At 34.6% G+C, this 22835-nt stretch overlaps 1 protein-coding gene across 11 annotated transcripts in view; it reads right to left on the minus strand.

The window, feature by feature from the left end:
• The window catches only part of Nfib (nuclear factor I B), a 426445-nt gene that overhangs the window by 20660 nt on the left and 382950 nt on the right, over nt 1-22835 (minus strand). For 5 of the 11 annotated variants that reach the window (XM_063251294.1, XM_063251268.1, XM_063251286.1 and 2 more), the window contains exons 7-10: nt 21055-21189; nt 17050-17234; nt 12962-13127; nt 9835-9917 (exon numbers count right to left, since the gene is read on the minus strand). In XM_063251294.1, the coding sequence (XP_063107364.1) occupies nt 9835-9917; nt 12962-13127; nt 17050-17234; nt 21055-21189 (569 nt within the window). The remainder of the gene's footprint in view (nt 1-9834; nt 9918-12961; nt 13128-17049; nt 17235-21054; nt 21190-22835) is intronic. The other 6 variants (XM_063251299.1, XM_063251272.1, XM_063251283.1 and 3 more) reach the window with 2 other exon arrangements.

Genomic DNA, 22835 nt, shown 5'->3' on the forward strand with positions numbered 1-22835 from the left:
TCAACAGAGAGATATATTTTAGAAAGAAAACAAAAATTGCTTTTTTCCTATGCAACATACTAAATCATGTGCACTGAGTAAAATAATCAATAACTTTAAGCATGCATTTTGCACAACAGAGGACATGCAGTTTAGAGGAGAAAGCCCCGCCCTAACTTACATGGGGAAGCATCAAGGTACTCAGTTCTAGATGTTTCCTAATTTTGTTTTACGGAAAGTGGCGTTGTTTAGAAAGAGGTGATGAGATTTTCTACTTGTATTTTAAATTCAGAGTAATGGCACTTAAAATACTTTACTACATCTGAAGAAAGCAAGGAATGTTCTGAATACAAGCTGAAACAAATTCTTCCCAGATCCTGGAATCATCAGCACTGCCCTTTAGAGCTCCTCCGAGTAACCCTACCCAGCTCTGTTTGGTTAACAGCTGCCCTACAGTGCTAGCAGATTTATTGAAAAGATATATTGCTTATTTTTATGCTTAAGAAAGTAAACTTATCTGGCTTTGGGGGGAAACACGCTAGAAAATCATGGTTTTTAACCTTTAGATAGCCAGGCTGTAAATTAGCCTCATCCTGCCCTGCAAAGAGATTTGCTGCTGCTGGCCACTGAGCCTGGTTTGCCAGCCTGCAGGGAGAATCTCCTCTCTAGATGACGAGTACAGCCCACATGCCTCTAAACTTATGGTAAACTGTCTGAATCTGCTCTGATAACATTGTAGTTAACAAACATCGTTTATCAGAAATCTTTACTTTTTCTTTCAGACTCTCAAGTTCTCCTACTTTGTGTAAATAATAGTGATCCTGGAGTTTCAGAATGACAGCTTTTTGCTCATTTTCACACAAATCTGCAAGACCTCAAAAATGCAATCTCAAATTTCTCAAATGTTTTAATTGTATTGATAAACAATGAATTTTATAAAGAACTAAAAAAATTCCCTTAATGTAGATTAATAAAGACAAGCATATGGATCGACAGATAGACAAGTTCTGTTCAGGGTATGTGTCATAAAAGACAGTAGATAAATTAGACAAAAAAACTAAGTACTCTTAAAACAGATGATAATACTTGCACAAAAAAAGAAAAACTTAGTAGTTTTAAATCAAACAAATGACATACTTTAACACTTCAAAGAGGTAACTTGTTTAGATTAGAGTGTAAGAAGCAATATGCCAAGATGATTTTAATGTTCTCAAAGTGGGTCACATAAGTGAAATTAAATAAGAGAGGGTAAATTGTTTGTTTTTAACAATAACAGAATAAACCAGTTGTCTGCTTCAAAATACAGGTTCTGAAAGAGCTTTGAAAACCTAAAGCAGCTCAAGAAACCTGACTTTGCATAGGGATTACCTTAAAGACCACTCACTCATCTTTTTATCAGCAAAAATGTAAATTTTGTAATCACAACCATTCTCAAGAAGAGAGGGGGTACATTCAGGCATAGCACATCTTAATTCTGTAAATCATTAGCTTCAGGTGGGTTAGTTTCTACACTATCTTCAAGCTTAGATTGGAAAAGAAAGTGATTACCTTTTCTTATCACAAGAGAGACTTTGCTGTCACTGCTTTATTGTCTCATAGGCAGTCTTATAACACATCCTCTTTTTGGAGAATGGTTACATGAATTGTGTTTTTTTTTTTTTTTTTTTTTAATTTTTCTCAGTTTTGTTTTGTTTTACCAACCCTAAAAGGGTCAACTGGGCTGTCTTTGGCCAAGTGCTAAGCACTTAAAAATCAACATATTTTGAGATTTTTTTTCTGTCCTAAGAATAGTTTCAAGGGGTTAAAATGACCAGAGCTATTCTACTTCATCTATCCTTAAATACATATAATAGAAATCTCCCCATCAGAAAAAATGTGCTTAAATACATACAAAATAACCAATAAATATATTTGGCAATAATCAATGGATATTAATCAGTATTGAACTAATTTCCTTTCAGTTACTAAAATTATAAATATAATTTAAATACATTTCTCTGTTTAGCTTGTAGAGCAGCATTATCAAAACTTTCAGAAGTTTCTGAAGAGAGATGTTCACGCAACACGTGCTTATGTGCTATCACTTAAGCCAGGTTACCTGAGCTTATGTTCTTTAAACATAGTTTTGCATAAAGCATCTTTGTGTAATGAACCACCTAATAAGTGAAATTTTAAAGGAAACAGTGTGGGTTAGGGATATAAATAATTACAACAAAAATCATCTATTCATCAGGTTTCCATGCAGTCATTTCTAAGAAAATCAATTCTAGTCTACAGTGATATCTTGCATGAAATCTTGGAAGGCTGATGCAGGAGAATCAAAACTTCAAACCCAGTCCAGGCAACTGAGTGACCCAAGAACCTGTCTTTAGAGATGCTGACACTCTGGGTTCAATCCCTATTAGTGCATGAAGAAAAAGAGCCAGAGAGAAACAAAGAGATCAGTTCCTAAGAATCTTACTTGGATCAAGACACGAAGGAAAGAGAGAGGGAGGGGAAGCGGAAGGGGACGCATTAATATGTACATGGCCCAGTTCTTCATAATGAATGTAATCATTATGTATTGCAAACATGGACCAATACAAATTTTTAAAATTAAAAAAATAAACAAACCTTAATGCTGAGGGGATGTGTTAAATGCTTTGTTTTTATGATTCAGTTCTAATTGTAGCAGTGCACTTTCAGGAAAGTTCAATTAATAAATAATAAATTTTAAATTTAGGGTATTGATTCCTCAGCTGCTATCTTCTGAGAGGATCAATGTTACATAATTTATCCGCTAATTATTATTTTTAGTTGAATTTTAAAACCTTGTTTTGCTTGAGACAGGGTCTTGCTAGATAGTTCAGGCTGGCCCCAAACTCTTTGCAGTCCTCCTGTCTCAGCCTCCTGAGTACTGGGATTATAAAATGTGCACCACTACACCCAGTTTGAAAAATTTTTAAGTGATAAATAAATACATGCCTTTTGTTTACATAAGCACTATCCTAAATGTAAAGCACTAATAATTTTCTAATTTTTCCAAGAATTTTCCCTTGAAAAACAGAAAGTCACACCCCACAGTAAACAAATTTAAAATACCAAGTACAAATTAGCATGGAAAGTCATGAGTTTGTATGTGGGAGCAATACATATTTTATAGCACAGACTGTAAATCTATACAGATCAGGCAAACCTTTACAAAGTGCATGCTCATATAAATCTTTTCTAAGGGGAGACATACTGAGGATTAAACCTGTGGGTGCTCTCTCACTAACCTTCATCTCCTTCCCTTTTTATTTTGAGACAGAGTCTAGCTAAACTAACCAGACTGGCCTCAAACTTGTAATCTTCTTGCCTTAGCCTTAGAGTACCTGGGATTACAGGTGTGAGGCACCACTCCAGACTTCATATAAATCATTTTAATTTATCAATTTATATGTACCTGTTCATATGAAATTAGTCTGTCTTGAAAAGTAAGGTAAGAAATGAATTAAAGTAATTATGCCTACACTTTCTAAAGCAAACAAAGGGTGAAGTAAAGAAACAGAATTCACACACACACACAAAGTAATCAGTCAGGTTAGGGTAAAAAGGAGCACACTACTGAAAAGCAGGAGAGTGAAGTTTTCCCTGCAAGGGTTCCTGGGGTGGAGACCCTGGAAGGAAAACCTCAGGGGCGCAGCCAGAAGGAGACTGCGCCAGAAACAAAGAATGGAAGCCATCTGGTTTCCCTCAAAAAATGTACCTAAAGGAAATATCAAGATACAACACTCAAGCAATTTTGTAAATAGCTTATAGCTATAAAGAATCAATAGAGTCAATATTGCTTGAGATTTCAGAATACCCGTTTGTTTATTAAAATTGGGGCCTTTCTTTGTTGTTAACAGGGGCTTTTGTTAAATGCATAGCAATTAGCTTTGGGAACAAAAGAAAGTAAGCAAAATGTCCTACTCTGCTGGACTCAGCAAACAGGCTGATGTACTAACAGTCCCTCCTGATGACAACAGCTCACAATTGAACCAATAAACCATTAAACTGTACAGAGAGTAAGCGACAGCCAAATTTACCTTTTCAGTTTAAAAAAAAGTTTACGACTCTCAGTGGAATGTTTTGAAAGGTGTATTTTATGTTTTCTTGAGTTTCTTCATTTTTCTAGATGACTCAAGGAAACAGATCAGGGGAGGGTTCAAGGCTCTTTCTTGTGTGTGTGTGTGGGGGGGGTGGGAGATTAACATCAATATTTCAATATTCCCCTTCCCTCCTAATGCTCAGTTTAGTAAATTTATTGCTATTAATAATTACCTATTATGGAGAACATAAAGTGACCTCTGATGAATGGTGAATTACTAAACAAAAAAAAATGGTAAGAAGGAAATTATTTTTAAAAAAGAAGAAGAGGAGAAAGAAGATATTCAAGATCATCTTGGCACCTGAAAGCTACCTGTAATGTCAAATTCTGAAACTCACAACATGATTTAGAAAATGAAGCCTCTGGGAGGTCACTCTAATTTGTAAAAATTAAGCTTTCAAAGAATGTTGGAACCCTGTAATCCAACCTCATTTTCCAAGATAAGGTTCCAAGAATAAGGTTAAGGCCCTGTCCAAGGTTAGACATGCCCTGCACAGGTCAACATTAAAACTCCAGCCTCCTGAGGCCTAATTCCTAGATCTCACTCACTACACAAATTTCTCCCTTCCTTTCTCCTTCAAGTGTGGCCCAAGAATACTGAAGGTCAAGCTGGCTATAAATATCACCTTCAGAATCCCCCAACTTCCTTGATTCAACTTAGGCCCTGTAAGGTTAAATCTTTCTAGAAAAGAAGTTTTTTCCCTGGTGTTTTTGTTGATTGTAACTTAAGGCTACACTACCTGTAATTTTATTTTTACATTATTTGGAATACTTTATCCAGATAGTGGCCTTGGATAACCAGAAAAGGTCAATGAACAAATGAGTGAATGATAAAAGAAGACAGAGGAGGTATTTTTCTAAGTTTAAGAATCAGCCAAAAAGCTAAACATTTACATAGCTACTATTTTGACTGAAACTTCCTTCAAATGTGTTTCCTTCCCAGCTAGCATATGTGAAAAGTGACCTCTTATCCATTTACATACCTACCCAGAAGTCATGTGATCGGGTTTTTACGTCAAGCTGTCAATTATGATAACAGATACAATAAGAATGGCCCAAGTGTTGATAGCCTGTTTCCTGGCTTTATTGCACAGTTTGTTGATAGTCCACTTGTGTCCCTTTAATTGCCTGCCTCTAATAAACGACTACCTTTGCAGGGGTTTTACTATACCAAGCTCAAATTCTGCCACTTGCCAGGATTCTAACTCATACTTTAGTTTTAGGAAAACTAAAGGGATTCTAACTCATACTTTAGTTTTAGGAAAAATCCTAGAGTTCTTTAAAAGGCTGTTTTGTGTAACGAAAACTTTCAGTATAATGAAAACCACTTTTCAAATTCTTGCTTTAAATTACATCAAGAAAAGTGTTGAAAATATTTAAGCACGAACTAGCCTAATAATTGCACTTGAAATAACAGCATTTCATAGTCATGCAGGAGATGTCACATGCTGAAGCTCAAGCACCAATAAATTCCATGCAAGTTTGAGGAGGAGGGCAAGGACCTGGATTGGTCAGGCCACTCTGTAAGCTCTAGTAAAAGGTGGCAGACGTAACTAGGAGGTTGTCACTTTGACATTATGAAAATAAACTTGCATTTCTGACAAACAGAGGTTACTTTAGAGGAGAAAAAAGTGACTCCCCACTCATTCCAGCTTACATCTCAAATCTACCTCAAAAATTAACATGGCTAGATGGTAATCTTCACTTCTAAACAAGAAGCTTCTTAAATGCAAGCTTTTACTTCCCATTTGCAATAGGCTCCTAAAATATATTGTACTGATGTGGTAATGTACACACTGATGTGGTAATGTGGTAAGGATGTATGCTTTTAATACGACTTTAATCTCAATTATAATGGTGATAATCAATTCAACTAGAATCCTTCCTATTACCCAACTTTCTATGACAGCAAAAAACAAATAATTTAGAAGGAGGCCTTAAATTAGCAAAGTTATAGGGTCAGGCAGATAAAGAATTAGTGGTAACTTATATGAATTGTTTCATTTTATCCATTTACTAAATTATTAGGCTGGATTATAAAGTAACCTCTGTAATTTCTAAGCAATATCCAACATTCTGCTAATTTTCTAAAGAAGATAAAACTTGGGAAATGTTACATTAAGGAATGTGCACAGTGTATGAAGGATGAAGTAGGAAAGGAAACACTTTCCTAGATTTCTGTAAATGTAAGTAGGAGGGGCAGTCTTCTAAACTTTTGAAATTCAAATCATTTAAAGGCATTTCTCAGTAGAGACCTAAAAAGTAGTTTGCCAAAGCAGAAAGCATGGGTTCTTCAAGCTACCACACCATTCCTAATAGAAAGGTTAAACAAGAATGACACTCTAATTAAGTTCTGATTTTAGATTTTTCTCCATGCCAGCAGTGAATCTACTGAGCCAGTAAACTGCCTCAAAGACAGACTACTTTTAGATCTTCAACAATACTCAAGATTGTGTTAAGTAATAACAGTGTGAAGTCAGGTCCTAATCGGTTGGCATGAACTGATTATTCCAACTAATGGGAGGGGCTCTTTTTAATGGCAAATTATTAATTCAATGGCATGATCTTTTTAAAATATTTTACATAATTACTTAATGTAAGAATTAATTCAGATATCATATCTGTAATGATAGGTAAAACTCCAGGATCAAAAAATTATTTCAAGGCTGTTAGCAGCCAGCACTAATCAGTAAAAGAATCATAAAAAGGAACACAAAAATTTATGGTTACTAATAACAAACAACTGTGTATGTAACCCGTTAATGAGTGCAAAAGTACATGCTTCCACTGTTTATATTTGTCAATCTGAATGTATCAACCTTATAGGTACAGTACAAGGTTAATTTTGATATTTTAATATTTTTTCCTCTCAATTAAAGAATGCTAGTATACTTGTGTGTTAGAAATAAGTATATTGAAAGCTGGTTCTATTGTCATTTTGTGGAAAGATTACTTATAATATAGTAAAAATTATTTAATAATTTTAAATTTATTGCTAACTCTAATTTATGTAAGTTATATTAAAGTTCTCTTCTAAAGAAAAAAATTGCACTCAACAATGCACATCAATACTTTTCATAACCTAAAAGGATAAATCTTTATAAAGCAACCACCATGAACTGAAAAATGTACCTGGTGACAATATTTATTCTTAAGGGGTCATGTATATTAAAGGTTATGGGGAATGTTTAAACGAATACTCTCAAGCTAAAACCATTGCCTATCTAATTTTAAATTTCTCCTAGCTAATATAAAATGATTGATTACCTTTATTTCATGTACCCCTTGATTTTCCTTTTCATTCATCACTGGGTGCTTTAAACCAAATGCATTTAGAACCTGCCGCTAGAAGAGTGGTCTCTTTTAAATCTTTGTAAAGTAATGAAAGGACACAGTAAATCAATCTCATTTCTGCTGTAGGAAAGAATAACCTTTACTGAAGTCATTTAAACTATTCCTAGATAGTAAGCAGAAAACTTCATCTCTATGATTCTTTTAAAATTTGAAAGGATAAAAAGAATAGATTTTTAATTGAAGCCTTAGTTTAGTCATATTCATAAACATAATGTATGCATTTATGTTTATCTTCTACGTGCTTCAAAATCATAGTTCACTATGAATTTGGCCTACTGGCTTCTTCAAATAAAGAGTGGCAAAAATGCATTAAGTAGAGGACAAATGATCTATCTTTATGGTATTTAAAAATTGTTACTATGGAGCATATATGGTTTTTCTCTTCCAAGGATCAATATACATCATGTATTCTATAAATAAGTAACTGCATCTGAGTGACCAAAATATATTTATAATTAAAGTGGTCTTCACTCAACATTGTCCTCCTAAATAACAAGTAGCAGTGTTTGATGAAAAAAATTACACCTCTAAATGTCATATATATTTTTCAATTAAAATATGCCCAATCTCCATCCACACTGACTTATATTTTCAGTATGTTTTACTAATTTTCTTTAATTATCTTTAGATATAGAAAGAGAGAAGTGCTACATTAATGAATTTTTGTGATAATTATTATATAAAGCCCCAACATTATCATAAGTAATTTTTAAAAATTAAAGATGCCACAGGTTAGGGCAGGTAGAAAAAAGACTGCTTCTAAATATATGGTTACACTATTCTAAAGGGGCTTAGAGGCTTAAATAATGGAGGTATGTTTTGGTGACTTAAAAACTAACTAAAAAGTAGGGATTTATCATAAAAATAATGCAAATCCCATGACAAAAATATTTCTGAAAATATGTGCCATGAGTCTTAAAAGAAAGTTTCTAAACCTATAAATCCTGCATGTTTAAAAAACACAATGAACACACACACATTTGTCAAATACAACCATATTATAGTAATTATAACACATTTCATATTACAGCAATTTTAGAGGTGAAAAAAAGCAGCATTCCAGAGAATTATGTTGAAAAGCAATGGTTGGCAAAACCACTAATTATTATTTGGTATTTTCATAACTGTATACAGATGTTTTCAGTTAGTTCTCACTCTTTTGTTTTGCTTTGCTTTTTTAAAACCTGGCAAAACGTCAAGTATCCTGAATAAGCTATCATCTTTATGATTTTCTCTGAACTCTGCATGTGGTGACCTTTAATGTACAAGTCTACCACCTTGGCCTACAAGTGGGAACCACTCAAGAACTCTGTACGGGCAAGCTGAGACAGGCCCCAATAACCATCAAGGAGGTGGCCAACTGGCCTAGAGTAAAATAGTGGGCATGAGTACCTGTGCAGGCTTGAAACAGGCATAAAAACTCATACACATATGCATATATATGCATATTGCCTATATACACGGTGCTAACTTGCAAGTGAAGATCAAGTTAGTTAATACCATCTCTTTCTTGTCATAGACAATTTTCCCTATGTAATATTTTATGTATTGTTAATTCCAAACTGCTCTGCTGTCAGTTCTAAAGAGCAGTAAGCATATGCATCATAAAATATATTTAAATTCTGAAGTGTTCAGAATTTTTTCTGTTATGCTATAACTACAATCAAGGGATTTGTATATTGATATAGTTCATGCTTTTGACTATGACTAATTTATTTATAAACCACCATTAATCCTGGCTATATATTTTCACAGTTTGGGTAAACACTTCATTTGCATTAAATTTACAGCATTAATGAGATGTGAAATTTAAAATGCTACTTGAAACATAAATGATGTAAGAAAGCAGGACTGAAAAAAAGTGTTTTATCACATTTAAAATCACTAAACCAATTTAAACCTATTAAAATAGGAATGATGTGTCGCCTGAGATTTTAGCTTCATAACTCGTCTTCCTGGACTAAACTACAAAAGTGAGGGGTAAAACATCTGGAAAATATGAAACTGTTACAAAAAACACAAATGTACTGATTCTACTCTAATTGGCTTTTAAATTGGTTTTCAATGTTTGCCTTTGAAAGCTATACACTAGTAAGTTCTCAATAGCCAATAGACTGAGTGAAGAAAATACTCTGGCCTAACACAATAGTGTGTCCATGTATGTTATCAATACATGCGGAGATGGAAGAGATTGTGAGCCAATTTGAGAAACTGTTCAGAGAGACAAGAAACAAAGATAAATGAAAAAAAATATTGGAAAACCCAACAGTCAATTTCGGTCTCAGAAGCCCCTTGAGCCCCATTTTGAGTCCAGATCTGAGAGGCAACATGGAGAAAAGCACCAAAGCAAAGCATGGCTACACCATTACACCTGGGTGAAACTTGCCCACCTGTTGCTGATGTAGGAAGGATGGGTCTCTTGGGCTTAGTCCCACATATCGATTGGCTTGAGATGTGCCTGAGGCTGTGTAGGCTGATTAAGGAAGAACAAAAACAAAGATAAAAATTGTGAACTATCAGAATGAACATCCTGTCCATGAATAAGAAACCCAGAGAAGTGGGATTTGCAACCAAAAAAGTGTCTCCATTTCTCTTCTTATTCCAGTGAATACCAAGTAATAGAAAAGAAATGGTGATTGATTTTTGAATCAGTTAATCCCCCTAAAAAAAAAAGTCTATCTAGCACATCACATCCCATCCTTTGGTGTGGTGTTTTACTCTTCTGTGCTCCAGTTACGGTCCTGTGGAGGCACAGCGGATTGGCTACAAAGAAAAGTCTTTTCCTACATGTAACTTTTTTTTACTAGATATTAGTGGTCTAATGGAATAATGAATGGGAGTCTGTGTATCTAAATGTAAGGCTGAAAGATTGTCAGGAAAAAAATGACAGCTTTTAATGACAGGATTTAAGCAGACAAGCTTGATGATATGAGATGAAAGCCTTATTAAAGAGAAAATCTAACATTACTATTCTGAAGGAGGAGCCTATTATATTGAATAAGCTTAGTGTTTTATAAAGCAAAAATGCCCTCAAGATTGATAGAAACATTTTTGAAAAAATTCTTTACTGTCTGTAAGTGTAAAAAGTCAATTTCTTGTGATTGACCAGAAAAGAGTCAATGGCACCTTTCTGGTCAGTTCTGAGTTCACAGGGTACAGACACTATCAAGGTCTCATTTTCCAGTTCTTTCCATGCAACTGGCTTTTGGTATAATGTGAATTTTCCATGAGATCATTATTCTTATTCCTAAAGACTTTTGCTACTTTTTACAAGCAAAGTATTAATGTATTTTGCTGGAATCAAGCAATTCCAAGCAAAAGAACTAAGTTTTAACCATGCATTGCATTTGTAGTTTTGAAGATATTCATTTGATTTTAAAGCATCAAAGAAATTCAGGCCTGGATTTTAAAAAGTTGGCTATTAAAAGTAAATACATTAATTCTGTCATGTTCATTTAAGGACAGCAGAATTTGATCATTGCGGATTTTTAGGTCGACTTGTAAAAACACTAAAGATGCTCACAATTCGTCTTTTGATTATGCCTGAATAAAGGGTCACAATAAGAGCAGCCAGGAGCCAGCAGCTAGTAGCCCCTACTTCACCTGCCTCCAGGCCTCGAGAATCCAACATGCGGGCTGGGGCTCTGAAAAGCCTCACCCACTGAGAACACCGAATTTGTGCTCTTCTTTATCTTCAACTATGAAAACAAAGTTCCCTTGGCCTCTGTGTTTTCACTTTATTATCAATTCAATGATCAAGTTCTCATTATCAGTGGTGTTTCAGAAGCTGGCACTACAACTTTGTTTATAGCAAAGAAAACTACTCACTATATTTACGTAGGAGTAGAAAATGGACTGGTGCCGCCATCTTTATACAATCAATATATTCCTTTTGAATATTTTGTAATTTTACTAATCAACTCAGATTCCTTTTGAACAACCTGCATATGAGTATAAAGACAGTTCATTAACAAACAGGCTGAAGGTACACCTGTAAGGAAGCTGTGATTATTTGGGTCTGATCCTGCACTGTACCTCTGCTATTAAGATCACCAAGCTAGTAAGGCAGCAAAAGTTTCTAGATCTTGGTTTTGATCATTTATCTTCAATAGTCTTCCAATTACTTTTTAAAATCTTATTTTCTATGCTTTTATTTAAACTGCTGACTTTGCTTACTCAAAGATGCCATGATATTCAGTTTGCAAACTTGTATGTTACTGTTTCAGTGACTGTAATGTATGTAGCAAACTGTTGGAAAGAAATTTTAGGTTTCTCCAGGTCTTATGCATCTGTGTACTCAGGGGAACATTTGCTACTTTTGCAAGTGTCTACCAACAAACCAACCACTAAGTACAGCATTCGTGATTATTGATGGGCACTACAAGCATCTCTGGATTTAGTTTATGGGGGCTGAGAATTTTAAGAAAGACACTCTGAATACTCATTGTATTGCCAATATTTCTCTTGTAGAGATCCTTCCTAGCCTTTTTTACTCATCAAAAAAGAGTCTTTCCAATGGCCAAGAAAGAGTATTCTTGATTTCTACCAATGTTTTGGTGGAAACAAAGCGTTTTGATCATGTACATTTACATGGGAATTTCCAGAGCATATTGATTTCCTTGCTCCAGGAAAGAAAAAAGGCTGAATTTAGGACACATGTATAATTGTGGATGTGCATATTAATTCCTCCAGATGAGAACTTATCTATTTCACTTTGCCATTCCGTATATCAGTTCAAGTTCTAAGAAACCTATAGTTTGGGTAAGACTATATGAAACTTTATTCCTTGCCTATTTCTGAATATTCCATATGAAACAGCAAAGGAATCATTTGGCTTATTGGTGTGTGCTATGTAAGCTCACTAGCTAAATCTCTGGCATTTAAAGTGCTATGGCCATGCTAGTAAGCACATAGTCTGATGTACCATGATGGGCAAAATAATCAAAAGGTTTAAAGAAAAAGTTGCAGATAATGAAAGTGCAAGTACTTTACATGTGTCTAATGCTAAGCTTTTAAATGTTCTTGCTTGCATCTAAGATTGTGTGACTTTCTAACAATGACATAACCTATGGTAAGGTAAACATGCAATTATCTTACAGAGATGAGGCACTGATTCAGTCTATCTGAAAGAGGGGCTTGATTTCTAAGGGAATGGACCAATAAGAAGCAATTATGTAATCTCTCCTTTGATGATATAAAAACCTTGTATACTACATTATGTTATTCAGTGCAATTTCAATGTATACCTTGAACAAGCAGGCATGAGTGATTATTTTTGTTATAGCTTTTTACTCAAACGAATATGCTTCTCCCTTTTCAAACATGATGCACTGACAGAAATTTGATAAGGGAGAGCACATTACAGCAAGGTCATATACATGCCTGCTAGCTCCACTTAAATGAGAAATCTCCATCTGGTAGGTAGCAGGAAAAGTTGCCATGTTTTCCTTCCACCTTGGATCAGATATCCAATGGCGCCTTTGATGGACATTTCTCATTTCCTACCCAAATACTTACTGGTTGCTGTAGGTGAAGCTGCCTCACCTTCAGTGGATGTAGTGATGGGTTTAGTATCTGTCATGGTCAGGGTCACAGGTCGCACTGCACTGGGATGGGGAGAGGGTGCCAAGACAGGAGTGAAATGGCCAGGCACTTTCCCTACTACTTGACCACTGCTGTTAGGCTACAAAACAAAAACAGAACGCCAGGTGAAACAATCCAAAAGGCATTTAGCTTGTTCAACAACTCCACTCTGCACTTGTGGCCACGTAGATCCTGCATACTTTGGGTCACACCACACGGACCTTCCCAAGTCTGAGTTGAAGGCCAACCGGTGGTTAGTAGTAATAAAAAGTAATGGTATTTAGAGGAAGTTTTTCATCTTCAAAAGCACTTTGTATAGATTATTTAGTGTTTCCAACACCCCCAAGTGTCAAAGAGGCTTGATCCCTTCATTTAGTAGGACAGAAAACTCGAGTGAAGATTCAAAGGCTTGGTTCAAGATAAAACAGACTTCCTTACTGAGCAGACTACAGTTACAGCCTCGTAGTTCTTCATTCCCTGCTCTTCATTTTCTACACTTGAGTCTATTTGGCTTTCAAAAAAAATATCCTCCTGAATAATTAAAATACTGACACGAGAGACACAAGAATGTCTAGAAGAAGAAACACATCCACTCTATAGTTCCCATCATCAAAAGTCAACGCTGATTCTTCTGCATATAAAAACCACTGCTTCTCTTACACACACAGGTATGTCAGACACACACACAAGACAATTTAGAGTCTAGAATCTCCACTCAATTTTTGATGAGTTACGAATACAAGCAGATAGATACAAGCATCTAAACTTTCAGATGAATACGATGATTAAATATACTGAAGTGAACCAGAGGATAATCAAATGTACACTGCTTCTTGAGGAATTCTTCCACTGTTGCACATGAAGAGTTAGGCAAAACTTTTATGGCTGCTGTTTATGGGAATTAACTGAGAAAATTGCCTGGGCTATGGCAGAAAATATATTATTATCTGAGTTTTAGCCCTTTGGTGGAAAAGTAGGAGATTTTAGCTTCAGCTAGGAGATAAAATTCTAAGGAAACACTGAAGAATCTTGTAGACAAAGAATGCCATTTTTTATCGTATTCATGCTGCAATTCCCTACTGCATAGTTATTCATAACAACTTGCTAGGAAGTACTCCACAGATACAGTCTCTATAATCTCAACTGTTAAAGACAAAGTGATGAAGCAGAATATTTATCTAAATACCTGTACATAAATTACAAGTGGACATTTCTTTAGGAAAAAAGATAAGGAGCTAGAGACATTTAAATATTGTGACTTAGAGACATGAACTAAGTCTTTGGTTGAGTTCCTCGGAGGTCATTTTCTTTATTTTATAAATAAAGAAAATAAAATAAAGAAAATGACCTCCTTGAATATCCTGAGTATTCATCATGGATAATTTTCTGTATTTAAGTTTATGTCAGGAAAATTGACCAGAGTTTTTCTCTATGGAAACCTATGGGAGAGTTATATCTTTAAACTAATTTTATTCAAAATACCCTATTGAATAGCAAGGCTGTCTCACTATAATTGGTGCAGCAGTAATGCAATTAATCCCCAAATTGCTGTGGGGAGGAAAAGGCATCTCAGTTGCTTAACAATCAAAATCAGTGCTGTGCTGGAGGAGGCTGGGAAGAAGCAGTTGACTGGTCATCAAGCACTCATTTTTTCCCCTCATTTCTAGGGCAGAAAAGGTGAATATCAACAGTTCTATTTTGAAATGCAGATTAATTAGTTTTGAGTTGGAGTAAAGCATGAAAGCTGATATAATGCTCCTAAAACAACATTTCCACAGTTTACTATAGAGACCTATTTTCATTTCAAGGGAAATAACTGTTTGTTTCTAAAGCAAACCACCAAACTCAGGCTTTTCAAACTTTGCAAGGGACTGCTTTGTATAGCAGTTTCAACTTATCACTGGTAGTGCACTCAGTATTAAAAGTGTTTCCATACAGAAAAAGTGTTCACCAAAACACTTTGATAGTACCAACCTGGAACAGGGACAGAAAGATAATAATTGAAGGAAATGCTACCATCGACCATGATACTACTCTGCCAGTTTGTAAATGCAGTCTACTAGAATTGAAGCAACGTGAACTGGCAGATGATTCTCCCATTTTGAAGTAATAAAAGGGACAAAGAAAGAATACCCAGACTAATTTAGAAAATTTCTTTGAAATTCAGTATCAGAAGACTGGGAAGGTTATATTGCTTTAGTTTTCTACTAGTTTAAACAGGTGAATCTAAGCTATAAAGCCTCCATCTTTTAAGTCTGCTAATAGATGAACTTTTATACTGTAGATATGAAACGAGTTTTATCTGAAGATGAAGCTAAACAGCATTAGGAGAGGATTATCCTTCTTAGTACATTGCTCTTATTATACAAAATCCTGAGAGAATTTTTTGTGCATGTCTTTTAATTGAGATGAAAGTAAGATGCTTCTCTTAAAAACTGGATCTTTATCTTCAAAATGTAAAGAAATCCTGAGAACAATATAGAAATGTAAGGAAAACAATATAGACAGATTATCACCTAATATGCTCTCTTATAAAGAAATTGAAATATACGTAAAACAAGCACCGAATAATTAAAGAAATGCGTAACACTAAGGGCCTGATTTTAATTTGCATAATTTTTCCCCTAACAGTGCCTAATTAAGACATCAGTTTAAAAAAAAATCCAATGGAACTCTAAGATTTTCCACACTGAATTAACGTTAAGGACTTTTAATGGATGTCTTAATTAGACTTTGTTATTCATGGAAATTCTACACAAATTAAAATCAGACCTTGTGTGCACTGTTCCCAGCTGAGTCTAGCAAAATGCTCTATGGAACTGAGACTTTTGAATCCATGCTCTGACAGCAAATTTCATTTCTAAACTAGTATACTAAGAACCTATTCTCTCAGTTGTCATTAATAATACAGTCTTTACACTATTTGTACAACGTCTTCTGAAATACAAATAGTAAATTTAACTTTAAAATTCCATGTTTCATTTAGTATATTAGTGGAGCTACAGATAAAGCTAGAACATACTCAAAGGGTGCTGGATACAACTGTTATTCAAAATAAAAATATTCAAAAAGGACCATTTTCTCTTATTCATAGTAAATATTTAGTGAGGATCATTTTGCTTCATTTAGCAAATTAAAACCAAAAGTTTTCTTCTGAGTTTTGTTAATTAGGTGTGATATCTATATCATAGTCACTCTAATTTTAGTAATTCAAAAGAGGTAATGATGAATGTTGTAAACCCCACCCCAGTATTAAAAGTATAATAAGAAGTGGACAGGAATTCTGCAGGTAAAGTAGCAAAGCCAAAAGATCAAAATTTCATAACAGTGCTTGGACATTATAATTTTTTGTAGACCCCACACTGGCATAAGACTGCCTTTGTCTACTTGATTGTGGAAAGCCTTCCATTTCAAATCCCTGTGAAGTGACTCTCCATCGAGAAAACACACAACTAAGGAATGATAAATACGCATGAATCACTGAGCTTATACAATGAATCCACAAGATCACTGTACAATGCTTTTTTGAAATAAAAAGATGCTTCTAGTAATGTCATTGATTATTAAATGTAAGTCATATCTCTGCAAAGAATATTAAAGCAGCTATCAAACACTGAAATTGTTTATACTACCAAAGCTTATTTTCATATTTAATAACTGGCCTATAAACACAACTGTAACTTCTTTTGTGTATGTTTATTTTAACACATACCTTCTTCCTACCTGAAATAAGCATTTTGCAGAGGTGTGAATTTCAGCTCAAAGGTTTTTTTTTTTTTGGTGATGAATATTCTGCATAAACTTTCCCTTCAGTCAATGAAAATCCAAAAGTATTAAACCAAAAACATACTCTTTTAAGACAACACACTTCCTACCTGTCATTCAGCCACCTTTAAATAAAAACTTGCTGAATCACCAAGACACTTCCTGAGAACCGATGGCAAGGCATGATGCTCTAGGATTACACCTGTCCCATCTCCCTTAAATACAATCTTGTTTTCTCTCTCTCTCTCTTTTTTTACCTGGCTGGTTTGCGGACTGGATGGGTCATAAGAAGGTACGTAGTTCTTCAGAGTATCCTGAGGATTCAGGTGGGGAGGATATCTGATTGTTGGATGAGAAAAGTAGCTCGATGGGGCTGGAGGCAGGATAGCTTGTGTAGGAAATGGCAGCGGTGAGGGTGGAGGTGGAGTTCGAGTTGAGATGACTGTGGAACAGGAAGGGAAGATAGACTGGTCAGCAGATTTTCTTACAGCTGTGTCCCAACCTTAAAGAGTGATGTCAAACTATAAAATTGGTAGTACTTCGTTTTTTCCCCACGATTTAATCAAGCTCTGCAAATTATTCTCTCCTTGTTATTCTCAGCGCCATCCTGCTAAAAACAGAGACAGAACCCCACCCTTGGGAGGGAATGTTCTTGCTCCTAGATCCATGATTGACTGAAAAAAGTATATCTTTTATAGGTCATGTCAATGCCGCCTAAAGCATTTCTTTGGGTAAAGTTATTTCCCATCAAAACACATTCTTTAATTATAAGGTCTATGTCTTCTTAATTCCAGACCAAGTCACAACATGAATTAGGGGGCAGGAGACCCATGCATTTTCTACTAAAATTCAAAATAGAAGTGGAGTCTAATTTCCAATAAGTCATTTCCCTAAGCATCCCAACTAGCAGCTGTTCATAAAAGAGGCCTGCAATCAATCTACAAAATCTCACATGAGTAATTACCTGGCCACTGTAAAAATATTTCTGAACATTAAAACACAGGACATGGGAACATTTTATCCCAATAAAGATGTTCAAAACTATCTATCCTACAACTATTTATTTTTCTAAACTCTGACTGTATGTAGCTTCAAAGACACTAAAGGAAAACTATAAATACAACCCACAGAAATACACAATAAATGTTCCTGTACATAGGCATATTGTTAGCCACAAATTGTATTTTTATTTTAATTTCTGCAAGGAACAACTATATAAAACACATACAATGTGGATAATGTTTAATGTTAATGTAGTTCTCAAATTAATATGATCACAATTACAAATTTATTTTTGCAAACATAATATTTTAGTTTGAAAAATTGAGAATGATATATTTAAATGATTATTACCTCTAGAAGGTTGAGGGAAATAAGTACAAATTAACACAATATGAGTAAAAATTTAATGTCAGTTTCTTTTTAATATCCAATCAAATCTAAGGAAATTAAAATGTTTAATATTTTATGGAACAGCTTATCAAACAATATGAAAAGATAATTTTCCCATGATCTATCAATGAAAAGCAGCTGAGATCACTATCTTCAAATCACAATTTTGCATAAAGAAACTCAAAAGTTTTTAAAGGGATATTGATTATCTTTCCTAAGGAAAATTTTTAGAATACACAAAAAATTACATATGTGTAAGACTATAAATAAAAGTTTGCACTTTCAACTGTGTTTCCTCGTTGTTCATGATGCTATTTCTTAGGATTCTCTAGACTGTCATTATAATACAGATCCCTGGGTCTAACTGCAGACATACTGGATAAGGATCAGCAGAAATTAGCTAGTTCAAATCGGTCTCCTGTGCAGCTTTTCTATACGCTGTAGCCTGAGCGTACTATCAAGTACTTCAGAGAATAACTGCACATTTCTTAAAATTTCTTATCATGAAGCTTTTATTCAAGTGTATCCTCTGAAAAGTATAATTTAAGGAAGTACAAATAAGTAAAAATTGGTGTCTTTTTTACTTAGGTCTAAGTGCTCTTATCTCAGCTCAGTTTAACTATGGATTTTGATCACATCCCTGCACAAGTTCTGAGATACACACACATTTTGTTTCTCATGTTGTACTCTCTGAGTTTGGGAACCAATTTGTCCTTAGTGGTTCTGAAAGAAACATTTTTCAACTGAGTTGGTACAATTCACCCGCTCATATTTCTGGGAAAACTGACCCTCAGCTTAAGTAAATTGCAGCCAGCCTGATATAAATGGATAGAATAATATATTTCAAATGGAAAGTAAAAATGGCTATCTTATCAGTAAGTTATTCTGGTCCTTTAAAAAGGAAAAAAAAAAAAAACAAAGATGCAACATAAAAATGTTTTCCTTAGTTGAAAGAACACGCGTACACATATGTATGTACCTCTTGCCAGGTCACTGCAAAAGGCCCCTGACTGTCTCCCGCCCTCCAGTCTTGCTCCTTCCAACACAACTCTTAGAGTTCTGCTCTGCTTCAGTGACTTGTATAATCGTGCAACTTTGCTGCTAAATTCTTTTAATGGTCTCCTAGTGCTTTCAGGATAAAATTTCAACAGCTTCACAAGTACATATGGTCCTCATGTGCCTGAGAACCCCAGCCTGGACTACCCCTTTGCCTACATTATGAAATTCGAGCATGGTAGGATATACAGCAGGTCTTGCTGCAATCAATGGTCTCTCAAGGACTGATACATGCTGTTGCCTGAAATACGCTTCTTCCTGGTATGTTTTTCTTTCTGCTGAACTCACCCTTCAAATTTAGCTCAGAACACCATTTATTCCAGGCATATAACCCTTCACCAAGTACCCAGTCCTGTTCAGTTAGAATGCTAGCCAGTTTTGCAATGGGGATCTTTGACTTACTACTACATCAAGAGTTCTTGAAGGACAGAAACTATCTTTCTTAATTAAGGTAATTACTAACAGAGTGAGAAGAAAACTCACAAATTCAGAAAAGATTTTTGCCAACTGTCCCTCAGACTAAGATAATTACCACAGGACCTCATGTACTAGATACTTAACAAATGTTTGATGAAAGATCAAAGTGGAATATTTATTCCACGTCTCCTATGTTTTCTCATATAAAAATACGTTAATTTTTTTCAAATAGTAGAAGTATAAACTTCTAATTAGGTGTCATAATACATAGACAATATGACTTCTAAGTTAATTTTGGCCAAATATGTGACATTATAAATCTATGAAATAGTTATTGATTTTTTCACCTATCTCAGTAGTACAAACAATAAATGTAAAAATTCTTGTTCCACATTACTTTGCATTAACCTCTCTCAAATTCATAATTTTGCTAGTTTTAACACTAAAGGTCATGTATTGTTTTTCAAATATAGCAAGAGTAAATAACATACACTTACAAACTAAATTGAAGGCTTTATCAGGTATTGCATCCTATTAGTGCAGATTTAGAAACTAGATTCAATTTATTTGTAGGATAGTAAATTGCCTAATTTTAAATTTTAAAAATGGTATCATTATAAATGTTTATATATAAAACTTGCAATTTATTCCTTTCTAGGACTCAATAATCTGTATAAAGTAGAATAAATTGATTACTAATTGAATATAATTTTTTAACTTTCGAAAGACTGTTAATTGTTATCTAAAGTGTAAAATATTGGATGTAAATAGAATACAGTTCCTCAAAAGAGTTGTGCATATAAAACAATTGCCATAGAAAAGAACTTCTTTTCTGTTTAAGTTCTAAATAAGTACTGATTTGTGTACAAAAAATATTATTAACAGAAATTGTGTCTATATATGTTAATGTCATTGGAAAAACCCTAAACTAAGCAATACACTTGAAAATTCATCTTTGTCTTAGAATACAGAGGTAGGACAAATCCTGAAGTTATGTACTTTTTCTTTCTTGAGTATAATCTTTTTAATAAGATTATTCAATATGATTTTTATTATAGTTTTCCAACAAGGACAATTTAAAAATATGTATACAAATATTATGAAATCACACAACTTTGAAAATGAGTTTTTCAGGGCCAGGACAAGTGCCTGCCTAGCAAGTGCAAGGTCTGATTTTGATTTCTGGTACCAAAAAGAAAAGAAAAAAAAAAAGAGAATTGAAAATATTTTCTCATAAACATATAAGAAAATGTGTTTTATCAGACTGTGACTCTCCTGCTTTGGGATGATAAAAAAAAAAGAGGTCACCACTGCTATGACTATGAACTTTTGCTCCATCCCTAAGGGAGCCAAGCCTCGCCCCAAGGGGAAGCTCCTCTGTGTTTAAAGCTCCTCACCACTGTGTGCAACTCCAGGTATTCCGGGATGGTGATGCTGGGGGAAAGTGCTCAATCTTGGGGAAGAATCCTGTGGAGACGTGGAGCTGAACAATGGCTTTTCCGGTTTCTTCATAGTAGTTGGAGAAGACATATCTGTGAAGGAGGAGGAAAAATTTCAAGTGGCAGGACCTTCTTAAACTCTGAGGCTCACGTCAACACAACAGCAGATCTCATTTTCCAATCCTTTAGTGCTTTATGCTTTAGGTCTTTTATAAATTCTATACTATGGGTCAAAGACCCAGCTACATTAAAGCTTCAAAATATCTATCTGAAATGTTCTCCACTAAAACTAACCAAAATCTTTAAAATTATCATCAGAATTATTCATATTACTTAAGGGATTCTGAAGTTCTGAAAATGCAAGGGTCATTTCCTTTAGCTCCTTGGTTCACATAAAGGTTATCTTTACCCCATCATTTCATTCTTTGGCTTAGATGATTCCAGAGCAGTCTTTTGACCTGCCGACACATTGTGAAAACAAATGGAGGATAACCTCATTAGACATGTGAAGAGCAACCTTTGAGGATGTTGATAAATACATCAGAAATTCAATTTCTTTTATGAAAGACTCATTCACCTGCTTAGCAAAAAAAAAACACAACAACTTACTTTGTTCACTCTACAAATATTTATTGGGTTCCTCTTCTTATCAGATAAAGTGAAGTTACGAGAAATAAAAAGCAATTGCTGCCATTGGGATGCTCATTTTCATTGAAAAAGAAGTTGCCAACAGCTGAGGAGTATGTTGAAACATGGATGGGCATAACATTACCAGGGTAGCAGTATTCAGAAAAAGTGGGATATAACGTATGAGAACACATCAACTAGTTGGTAGGCTGGTGATTTCTAGAGATAAACAAAGGGATCAAATAGCAGGCAAGACCCACACAATAAAGGACCATGGACTTTGTGCTCAAAAGTCCTAATGCCTACCCTGACAGGAGAAATGTTACAGAAGGGTGAAATACGATAACAATTACAGGTTACAGCAATCTCTCTATAAACTACACTGAGGATGGATTATCTACAATGGATTCAGAAAGCGCAGAGAATCACTTAAGAAGATATGTTATTAATATATTCATTTCATAAATATTTATTCAAGGTCTACTTGATACCAGATACTGCAACAGTTTCGGGGGAGAAAATAGTGAAACATTCACTATCTTTTTATATAAAGCTCAGAAGTTAGTGAGCCAATAAGAAGTAAAAAGTAGTTATAGAACAGTATAGAATATGGCATGGAAGAAACAGTAGGCAGGGCTCCATTGGTTCACTCATCCATTCATTCTCTAAATATTTAATACTGCCAAAAGATAGACCATGAGATCTGAGGCACAAGTAAAGATACAGCAAATGCAATGGATAATTAAACAAAATAAAGTAAGTTAAATTCATAACTTATATGGAAGATGATTGTGTTAGGAACTAAGAAATTTCACCATGCAGTGAGTTGGAATCGAGAATTTAGCAAGAAATCCTGTTGGGCAAGAGCAATGACCCTTGGATTAATGGCTTGAGCAATGCTGATTTTTATGAAAGTTTATAAATTCATAGTAAAATGTTCTAGCAATGATAAGGCCATAAAATTTCCATTTTATATTCAAAACATTAAGTATTCAATTGGACAGAGTAACAATGGATTCTCAAGTACCCATTATTCAACTCCGCAACTATCAGTCCAGAGCCAACCTTATTTGATCTTTATTCCCATATATCTTCCTACTTCCTGTATTACT

This window comes from Cavia porcellus, unplaced genomic scaffold (genome assembly GCF_034190915.1).
Source record: "Cavia porcellus strain 051 isolate PalLab524CR breed Dunkin Hartley unplaced genomic scaffold, mCavPor4.1 scaffold_1, whole genome shotgun sequence".
Lineage (NCBI taxonomy): Eukaryota > Metazoa > Chordata > Mammalia > Rodentia > Caviidae > Cavia > Cavia porcellus.